General features: G+C 43.8%; 1 protein-coding gene across 2 annotated transcripts; it reads left to right on the top strand.

Annotated features, from left to right (window-relative positions):
- The first annotated feature begins 663 nt into the window (after positions 1-663).
- LOC133959351 (cell adhesion molecule DSCAM-like) lies at positions 664-4,957 on the top strand. 2 transcript variants are annotated; one of them, XM_062394493.1, is made up of 14 exons: positions 664-844; positions 932-1,276; positions 1,570-1,698; positions 1,795-1,962; positions 2,045-2,115; positions 2,265-2,511; positions 2,586-2,672; positions 2,819-2,875; positions 3,172-3,300; positions 3,394-3,558; positions 4,122-4,228; positions 4,313-4,415; positions 4,484-4,514; positions 4,608-4,957. In XM_062394493.1, the coding sequence occupies exons 1-14, from the start codon at positions 781-783 to the stop codon at positions 4,663-4,665; spliced, it is 1,761 nt and encodes a 586-aa protein (XP_062250477.1). In that variant the 5' UTR covers positions 664-780; the 3' UTR covers positions 4,666-4,957. The 2 variants fall into 2 exon arrangements, with proteins under 2 accessions (XP_062250477.1, XP_062250476.1); XM_062394492.1 differs by having other exon boundaries at positions 665-844; positions 2,816-2,875.
- The last annotated feature ends 6,230 nt before the right edge of the window (positions 4,958-11,187 follow it).

Genomic DNA, 11,187 nt, shown 5'->3' with positions numbered 1-11,187 from the left:
ATCAAACTATGACTGTGGTTACAAACAATCCACTGTGATAATTGAAGTGAGAAAATAATACACATAATATTACAATATTACAATATATTTAGATTTGTATATTTGACGAGGAGCTCAACTCGCCCGGTGTTATTGTGTTGAATCCGTTTTTTTATGCAAATACTAAATGAAGGAAACGTTTAAGAAATGTTATAAAAGGTTATTGTTGAAATAGAGTTGTCACTAACTGCACCACATGTGCTCTTGGTGGATGATCAGAGAGGAAGTGCTGTAGTTCCTAAACATGCTGCAGCCTCATCTGTTTGCTCAGCAGTCTCACTAAGAGTCCATGGCCCCTGAGTAAACCAGACTTTCTGTTTCCATCAGGGTTAATATAAGTTTGCACTAGGACCTATATCTAAAACCATCTTGTGTTTGAGCTCAAATGGTACAAGTTATTATTTGATTAATAATTTATATTTCATTATTCTCCAGTTTTTTCTCTGTTCACAACCTCCCTCCAACCTTCACCAGTTCAGGACTGTGGGTCATTAACCTCATTCTGTCTCTGTCTAATCATCAAAATGAAAAAGTGTACCTCTTCTGGGTTGAGGAACAAAAACCGCAGAAAAGGAATTGGCTCATTTCGACATTCGTCTTCTGCCGGCAGAAGTTGTCTGTGTGAGCACATCAAGGACGGCGTCATGTGATGTGGAAAGATTTCAAAGCTGAAACCACAGCGGTCTGGTTTAGTGTCCATTAGCAGGTGAACTGGTCCTCCCATCGACTGAGGCTTGTAAAATGGTTGTATTGGGCAGCAGACCCCTTCCTCTGTGCAGCAGTCTTCTTCTTGGTCTTCTGCTGGGTAAGATAGCAATGTGCATTTTTTATTCACAGATGATTGAGCAGTGAAGTTCTTATATCATATGTTTGCCATTGGTGCGTTCTGCAGCCTTAGGTTGTGTTGTCACAGAGGCCATTATAGCCACAGTGGGAACAGATGCAACTTTGTTATGCAACTACGATGCCAAGTACTACGGCAAGCTTCCTGTGTGCTGGGGCCGCGGAGCCATCCCCAACAGCGGCTGTGCCAATGAGGTGATCAAGTCAGATGGGACGTCAGTGGTCCAGAGGCTGACAGAGCGCTACCTGCTCATGGGTAATCTTGGCGGGGGCGATGTGTCGCTGACCATCAGGCAGGTGGAAGAGAGCGACTCAGGGACGTACGGCTGCCGTGTGGATATACCAGGCTGGTTCAATGATCACAAACACCAGGTGACCCTGACTGTGGTGGCAGGTGAGACCCTCAGGGAAAGATGTGTAATTAATGGTGAACAAATTCAAAGTTCTCCTGGTGTGTCCTTGATCATTGAAACATGAAGACTGTCCCTCACATTTCCTTTTGCCCAGAGACAAGGGTGACACCTGCAAATTATCACATTTAAGAAGCTGTAACAAACACATATTTGACAAGAGATCAGCCATAAATTCTTTAAACCATACATCGATTGAACAGTTGTTTGCGATTTTCCGTTTTCATGTTACTTGTCAGTGCCATAAGGCGAAGTTTCTGTCTTTCTTCCTCTTTAGCACGCCCTGACCCCCTGATGGTGCAGACGAGGGAGGTGAAGGAGAGGTCGGTTACTATTCGCTGGAATCCTGTGTTTGATGGAGGCAGACCCATCACGTCCTACATGGTTGATTTGAAAAACAAACAAAGTAATCGCAATGAAACATTTTGACATCAGGCAGCTAATTATCTCTATACTTAAGAGTACAGGGTGTGGATCTAATATATGTGTTCCTGTTGCAAAGCATCCTGGGACACTGGAGTGAGGACTGAAATCTCAAATCCTGAACTGACCCAGGTGACTTTGGTGGATTTGCGTCCGGCCAAGTCCTACAACATCCGTATGTTTGTTGTTAACCTCATAGGCATGAGCGAGGCCAGCAACGTTCTGACAATCACGACAAAAGAAGCAGGTAGAGTCAGACAGTATTTATCATTTTTAACTACAGTTTTTATTTTCACCGATGGGCACTTTCAAATGTGTTTTCCCTGCAGCACCAGAGGGTCCGCCCCTGGACATGCGGATGGAGGCCCTCACCCCTCACAGTATCAAAGTGATGTGGAAGGTAAAGTCACAAAATACGAAACTTTAGCAGCACTCTTAAAAGAAAATGAAAGCAGCATAGCAGTTTGTACAAAGAAATATGTAAAAAAAAAATAAAATACTGTGAAACAGTTAATGATTTTGAGAGCTGTTTCCCTTCTTGACTAAAAGCCTCCGAGCGCTGATCTCAGAAACGGGGTGCTGCAGAGTTACAGCGTCAGCTACAGAGAGTACGACCCTGCAGGCAGACAGTTTAAGAAGTGGCAGCACCAGAGTGTGACGGCCACCCGGGACCTGGAGACCCTCATCCTGAGCAACCTGAAGCCTTCCACCAAGTACGGCATACTTATTCAGGCCAAAACCAAAGCAGGAATCGGCCCTGCCTCAACTGCACCACTCTGCACCACTCTGGATGAAGGTAAAGTCATGACTTAATATGACTTAATCATAGTTATCTTCTGAGACTGGAAACTGCTTTTATTCTGTTTCTAGTTCAGACAACTTCAGAAGTTGTAACTGTGACGCCCACTTCTACTGATACCACGACGCAGAGACAAGAACCTTCAAGTTTTACTACAGGTATTGCGTGTGTTCTTGAGTTGCACATGATATACTCTTCATTAAACATCTTTAAAAAGTTTTCTTTATGATGACAGATGTTTTTTTTTAATAATTAATAATCAACAATGACTGGAATATGACCTTTTCCACCCTGTTCCCAGCAGTGGAGTCTGTTACTGATGCCATAGACTGGGAAGAAAGCACCACAAGCTTCACATCAGGTACTTTGTGTTCAGCCTTTCGTGAACCAATCAAACTCTTCTGATGCAGTGACTTCTGGGGTCAACAAGCTGTTTAAAGTTGTTATCATGTTAATCAGATATTTTCTATTCGAGATGTTTAATCAAAATAGAAATTGCAGCTGTCAGCGTCCAATTAGACACACGGCTCTGGGATTTGTCGGTACATTACATCATCATCACATTATCACAGTGTAAAGAATCAGGTATAAATTCACAAGATTAAACTGAGCTATTGAAAAATCGATGTTTGTCTTTCCTTACCCTGTGTCTTCCAGTGCCCCCGGATCCCCCGGTAGTCGAGTTAAAAGAGGTCATAGACACTTCAATTTCCCTTTGCTGGACTCCCAGCTTCGAAGGTGACAGCCCGATTACAGGTTATTACTTGGAGTATAAAGCACTGAACGGTAAGAGAAAATAAATTCTTTTGAGTTCACTAAATTGTTGTCACAGGATTTTTGATATCATGTTCAAATCTTTTTTTTCCCCTCCCTGTACAGCGTCATGGGATTACAAAAAGGCAGTTGTAGACTTCAGCCCTAACGAGACAGAGGCCACAATAATAGAGATAAATCCCTCAACTTACAACATCCGCATGTTTGCCAAGAACAGTCTGGGCACCAGTAAAGCCAGCAACATCCTCACCATCACTACTGGAAGAACAGGTGCTGAACTCAAACATAGTGCTTAAAGGTCCCATTTCGTGACATCTAGTGGATCAATGCATGAGAAAAAACTGGTGGAGTAAAAACTGAAGATTTTGCTGTTATATGTAGAGGAGTAAAAGTTAACAGTACCCTAAAAGAAATGTACTTGTATATACCCTGTGTTTGTTAGTACTTTCATAATTTACTCTACCCTTTTTTTAAAGCTTTTTTTGAATTCATGATGTCTGGCATTGTCATTTACCTGACCAATTTGAGGTCTTGATATGTTGATATGACTGAGTTCATGTTGTGTGTTCTGCCCATCACTTTAAGTTACGAAAATGTTACTGTTGAGCTGTGTAGCGTTCAACAAAAATATATATGATATTAATACGTTGCTACATTTTTGGGGGATCAGAAGTATTTGACCCTTATTCACACTCAGTACGAGAGTGTGAGAATATGAATGAGTTGAACATTCACAATTCCTCATTTGACAGGAAACACTTATTGTTTTGGGAATCATTTATCTGAAACTGTTTCAAAACTTCCTCCTGTCTTCTTCCCTGTGTGTGTGACAGGTCATCAGAATATTGATTCTGTTACCACCGTATCATCTGACCCCGTATCCTCTGCCCCTGTATCATCTGACCCCGTATCCTCTGACCCTGTATCACCCGATGCTGCTGTAAGCTCCAATCCCTGCATTTGCACAACCACCAAGCTCCAAAGTGAGGCTAAACTCTGACTGTCTCTGAATCCCCTCTGCCAGGCGATTGTCAACGGGAGTCATAATGGTCACCTGGCTGCCATCGTGATGCCGGTGGTCCTGGTGGTGTTGATTGTTGCCATAGTAACCACGTGGCAAATTCGAAGTGAGTATGATAACTCGTAGACCCAAACTAAGTTGCCCTGTTTGATTGTGACGCTTTTCTGTCCGCAGGGGTAAGACGGAAAGAAGGCAGCCTGAGCCTGTGAGTGACTGAACCATTTATAGACATTTATATGGAGAATTTAGACACTCAATGCACTTCACTGTGACCGCCTGCCCTTCTCCTCCTCTGTAGGTGGGTGAGCAATGGACCACTACGTTTCAGAGAATCTGAGTCACTGCAGGAGCTGTAAAACTCAAAGCTACTCTACACTTCAGCCTATTGTGTCTTACAATACTCACAAATAATGACTTTGTAAAAGGAGTGGTTTTTTGTCATGTCTTTGATGAAAGATTTGATTCGACTTCAGGTGTCTGTTGATTCAAATGCCCCCAAAAAATATCTATTCTTAAATATACTGTAAAAAATGTACTAAAGAAGCTGCAATCACAACAAGGTGTTTTATTTTAATGTGATAATGTGTGTGATTGGATGGTACCTAATCTTTGCTACATTCTTTTATGCTAATAAACTTTTACACTGTACGCTTTATTCTAATGTTGTTTACTTTGTAGAGTTTTGTGTCATAGTTCAACATGTTTATGGGTTTATGCAGGACATTATGAAGTATCTAATAAAGTCCAGAATTCAATCATGAATTTGTGGCCTTTTAAAATTCTACGATACATTAAAGATTATGTTCTAGGTCTTATATAGCCTAGATTTGGGTAAGTCTTCATTATATTAATATTCATTTAATGCTATTTCCCTTGCACTTAATTGAGATATCTCCGGAACGCCTGGAGGGAATTCTTACACATTTGGTATAAATATTCAGTTGAACTGGCATTTCAATTTGGTAGCCAAAGACCAAGGGTTAAGGTCAGGATGCCCTCAAAAATTATGTTTTTCTTACACATGATATCTTAAGAGCAGCTTAAGGGATTAAAATTTGATAATTTTATTACATATGGTCCAAATTCATCTCCACTCACTGATTAACTGATTCGATCTCAGTGGTCAAAGGTAAAGATTCCGGTGACCTACAGAACATTTTTTTTTACACATTCAGTGTTGAGCTAAATATATTACACTCTATCATTTCAAAATGGAGGATTTGGTGTTGCTAACCATTTAGAAAATAAAGAAAACTGATCCTTAAATAACATTTAACACCTACTAGTGTATGCCTATAACCATGAGAGGGCGTCAGAGTCCCACCAGTAAATTTCTCTAATGGTCTCCAGCGCTCACTCATCATCATCTCACCTGATCATCGAAAGAGCCAAACTCAGGAGCAGGCACGGCAGCCGGCTGGATTTCCATCCATCTGTCCTGTAAATATCTTAATTGTCCTAATTCAGGAGATGTGGAGGTGGAGAGGATAGGATACCCCCCAGGGATCTTAGAGCCAGCTGGGCTGTGGGGGAGTCTCCCACTAATGGGGGACCACAGGAGGGGGATACCTCACACCTGAGTCCCAGCGGGTACAACATGGCACCGAGGGATCCGTGTTTGTACATATGTGTGATGGATGTATACATGTGAATGGATGTTTAAAAGCTGGGCCTCCACTTCCCATTCGCCTTCTTAATTTCTTTTCTAAACCAGGCCCCTGATGGAGAAACTTCTGTTGTTGTTGTTTCTGCATATTGAAATGTTGCACTTCCTGACAAATATACTAATGTGCCACTGTGCTGTAAATATTGCGTGATTACTGGTTTGTAGTGGTAACCCATCACCGGTCCAGAGCTGCTGACACACAAACCCACAGTACGCTGTGTAACTGTGGCCTGTAAACACCGCTCCACCACATCCCTCCTCCTGCGGACTTCCTCTCATCTCCGGACCCCTCACTTCCGTCGTCCACTGCCCTTCTCGCTCTGACTTTGCTTACACAAACACTACAGAGCCTTCCACTCGCGGTGCTTTCCTCAGCCTCCACACCTCTCCATCCTCTTCTCCTCTAAATCCATCTACCTCTCTGCTCAAGCCCCGCTGATTACACTGCGTTGGCACTGACATAAACAGAAGAAAAGAGGCACGGGGTGGTTTGGGGAAACACTGGTTGAATGACTTTGATGAGGTTGCTTTGATTTGCCTCACAGCCAGAGACCAATTTACCTCCCCTACACATATTGGTTCCTCTTGGACCTTGTCTGCCACCGGTAAACCACACAAGGCAACAAACCAGTAGTGGATACAAGTAGGGCGAGGGAATGGAACCAGCTGTTCTCACTGAACTGCAGTCGATTTATAATGTCTTTCATCGTCCCAACAGTTTTGTCACCTCACTCACAGCATGGCCCTTCCACCTTCTTTAAACATCCTCTGTTGTGACCAAACATCCAATCAGGCAACAACACAACCTTCCTTATGTGAGCCATGCAGATCTTTGTCAGCTGAATCTGGTAAAGGGTTCCGAGGGAGGCTGAAGGTGGGGGATTGAGGAGGGAGGAGGGAGTGTGTGGTCATAATAATGGCAATATTAGCAGTGGGGACAGAGTTAGCAGTGTAATAAATCATCGCTATGGTTTTGGCCACATCAAGGTACCAGCACGCAGGAAGCAGAGACTGAACGGTACCACACACACCAAAGCCTGAGCTCCGCAGGAGGGGCTGGTCGCCAGGCCTCGTTGCCCCAGAACGGATGCACGGTCCCGGACCTATAGAGCTTCCAGATGTTGGCCCTTCTAGAGCGCCTTATGAACTTGCGAGCAGCAGAGCAGATGAGTGTATTGAACAGAGCAGAAATGAAAGGAGCCGGGAGGTGAGGTAGAACAAAGGAGAGACGGCGGACACAGAAGCAGTTTGTGAAAACAGACGGAGAGCTGTGGAGTGGTCTATTTGTTGATGAAAGAAACACTAATTTGTTCAAGTCTTTAGTGAAAACTCCCCACAACCTACGACAGCTCAAAAGGATGGTTTCATCCTGTTAGACCAATGGCCTGTCAGTGTGCTAATGAAAACAAGACAAAGTATAATCCTCAAATCAGGACCGTAAGTTGTACGTCAAACATAGACATGAAGATGGATGACATGACAGCTCACCAAAAGTTAAGCCAAGTATCTCAAATGCTGTCCGGTGGCTGTATGACTAAAGTATAGGTTATAAGTCCTGCCTCCTCCTTGTTAGGAGATGGGACACGGATCAAACTAAAAAGTCAAAGCACATGGCTTTGGCTTCAACTCTGGACAGTTGGAGGAAGTAAAGTCGCTGCATCCATCTTTATAAACGGTCTATGACATTAACTGATCCCCAAAAAAAGAATGGGTGTGATGTTGAACTTGGGTTGAGGATCATGACGGAGCAGCGATTTAAAGAAAATCAACAAATAAACTCTGCTCACTCACAACGAGCTGATCTGACAGAACATTTATGAGTGTGTTGATCTGATCTGATTAGCCTGCTTGAGCCAGATGGAACGCAGTGTACATGCTTGAAGGTCAGACATAACAGTTACCATGGAGACCTCGCCTAGTAAACCAAGCCCAACGTTCTACTGCACAGCCGCTTCCCGAGGGACCTGCATCAGCCCGTGTGTGTGTGTGTGTGTGTGTGTGTGTGTGTGCATGTTAGCTGATGTGTATCTGCATGCTTTTGCACATGTCCCTTTCAGTGTGTGTAAAGTTTGAGGTGATTCTTCTGCTAGTTACAGTCATAACTCTGACTTGAGCTTGAAGTATTGTCTGTAAAGTATAGAAGATTTATTTTCTGAAAAATTATATTTGTATTACTGCTCATTATTACAAATTGTACACAAATTAGATAAGAGAATAAAAGCTTTTAAAAAATAAATCAAACCCGTCAGTGATTTGTGTTTCTGACTAACGCAGATTTAAAAAAAAAATAACTGCTTGCTTTTGTCTTTTAAAAAGAAATATGCCTGTGTGTTGAAACAGATGTTTGACGGTGTGCATGAAGTTGTGCAGTATTCTGCACATGTAAACTCTTCACATAGTAAACATTTTTTATAACATGTTATTACTGAGCAAAGTGGCAAATTCCAACCTTCTCCGAGGTCTAAGTTTCCATAGAAACACACTAGACTTTATATTGATGTAGCGAGTTTATCAAATGCACGGCAAAGAAATGCATTTGGCAGCAAGTCATTGAGGACAGAAATAGCTTTACTGACATGCTTGTTGCCTCCCTTTGCACACACATAATCCTTAATGCTCGCAGATATTTCCATAAATGTTTGAACATCCAAAACCCCATCTTGTACGATTCATATCACACGTCACCTCTCATTCAGGCAGCATTAAGTGTCAGAGCTTTGAACAGAGGCACGGGTCTTAATCTGTTTAAGTGTGCTTCCTTCTCTGAGCTAACCGCCCCGACTTTTGGTTGTTGTTGTTTTTTTTTATACACCTGCCCAGAGGCGAATTCTAGTACGGAGAGCCGTCAAATTGGAAGACCTCCATCGTCCTGGCAGCTGAACACAGTGGAAGTCTTGGATCTGTTTTGGGGGGGATTGGACCAGCTGAGCTCTGCCATGGAAGACAAGTGGCTGGCGCTGTTGAATGGGAGCAAGAGTCGGGAAGGATGGAGGGAGAGGAGGAGGAGGGCGGGAGGGAAGGAGGGAGAGGTAATCACATCAGGGGATTAGTGGCTGTTATTAATGGAGGATAAGGCTCTTTGCCGTCACTCTCTCAGTTGCACACACACACACACACACACACACACACAAACACACACACAGGAGAGAGCAAGAGAGATTCATGCAAATCCATCTATCTATTTATCTGTCTATCTGTCTATCTATCTATCTATCTATCTATCTATCTATCTATCTATCTATCTATCTATCTATCTATCTATCTATCTATCTCTCTATCTCTCTATCCATCCCTCTTGTCTGTCAGACTGTAATTCAATTACACAGCTGCCTCCCCTCTCATCGTCCAACCTCTGGCCCACGGCAATGCGTTTTGATTTTGGTTTGTAATATTCTCGCTACCTACTTCATGAGGGAGAAAAATGATCTGCTCCCTTGCGCATGTGTGTGTGTGTGTGTGTGTGCTGGCATGCCACCCCTTGAAAGATGGCCATTCAGTGGTGAACAAACAAGACATTTGTCTTAAGTCTTGCATCACCTCAGGGAAGACTCTGTGGAAATGTGCTTTGCCAGGTTATCTCTCGCTGCTATTTTCAGTCTCGCTGTGACTCACAGGATCCAAACTTCACGGCAAGATCCCAGCGAAATCTCTGCTAAATAGAAGACCTCCATCAACCGGCTGTCACAATGGTGTGTGTATGTGTGTGTGTGTGTGTGTGTGTGTGTGTGTGTGTGTTTGAGGCAGTAAGAAAAGATCATGTGTGAACTTATTAGCTTGAATAACGCACACACGTTAACCACGCACACACACACAGACATGATAACACAAATGCACAGGCAGATGACAGTCACAACGGCTTCTCAGGGAGAAGATGTATGGGCCGGGGCTAAAGAGACACATTTGCAGGCTCTTTCATCAGTGAGAATTTCGCCTCATCCTCGCGCGGAGCCACAAAGACACCAGCATCCCACCGTGAGCCGCAGACACAGCTGCAGTGCACTTTCATCATCTGAATGGAGTTTCACAGCAGCGGCGAGGAAACCAAAGTCCCCGAGCCCTATAATGTCACCCAAACACCCCGGAGGTGCGGCGGCATGTCAGAGGAGCTTACACATGAGTAAATAGACGGAATCAACTTTCAGAGAAGCAGCCGGCAGTTCATTTTGGCCAAGCAGAGAGGATCATGGATTTCTTATAACTATTAAAGATGAAGCAGAGCAACTTAAATTGTGCGTGAAACTTCTTCACAGGTGCTGAATTGAGCTGCAGTTACTTTAATAAATATGCACTTTGTTTCACTTTTCTCCAAATGAGTAAACAATGGTGAAAGTACAACTGCCTGCGTGTTTTTACATGGCTGTTTTTAAGTTGGTCCCTATGAACAGAGGGAGCTGAAGGCCCTCTGGGGATAAACACACACACACACACACACACACACACACACACACACACACACGCCAATCTCTCTGTCTGTCAGCTCTGTGCTCGTAATCACATCCTATCCCCTCGTGTTCCCATACACACAACCCCCCTGCCTCGCTTCACTGTTGGCGGGAGAGAAACGAGAGATCCCTCCAAACGCTCTCTAAGATTAAGGCTTTGTGTTTTACATGTGTTATCGTTGCTTCCCTTCGTTATCCCCCTGCTTTTGTCTCAGCCTCCTCCTCTAATTAGAATCTTGTCCCTTTCATTCCTTTCACGCACCTTTCTTCCACCTGTGAGAGCGAGGAGAGGCAGACCAAGGAGAGGGAATAAGAGGAGGAGAAGAAGGAGAAGATGAAGCAAGGAAACGGGTGGAGGAAAGATGAAAAGCGCGCCACACGGAGCGAGTGGCGGAGCGTTGTGGAATGCGGCGTCTGAGGGGAGGATGAAGGCGCTTGTCACGTCTCATCACACAAAAGTACACATGCACACACTTACACACACACACACACACAACCTAGCTGTGGTGCAGCAGAGACACACAGTCCCGCTGAGCCGCGCTTTGAAAAGAATAAAGTGCAAAGGGAATGAAGAAGAAGAAAGAAGAACAAGCACGAAGAAGCCACGGAGCTGGATGTTTCATTTTGACCCATATTTGTCCTGATGCATGAATCAAACTGGCACTGAGGAGCCCAGCGCATCTGTCACGACAGGGCGTCGGAGAAAATATCTAAGCAGATCCACCAGAATGCACTCACCGCTGGTGGCATGCACTGCAATTAGGGATCTG

This window comes from Platichthys flesus, chromosome 8, assembly GCF_949316205.1.
Source record: "Platichthys flesus chromosome 8, fPlaFle2.1, whole genome shotgun sequence".
Classification (NCBI taxonomy): domain Eukaryota; kingdom Metazoa; phylum Chordata; class Actinopteri; order Pleuronectiformes; family Pleuronectidae; genus Platichthys; species Platichthys flesus.
Note: the sequence above shows the minus strand (reverse complement) of the source record. Positions and strands in the feature narration are given on the sequence as shown.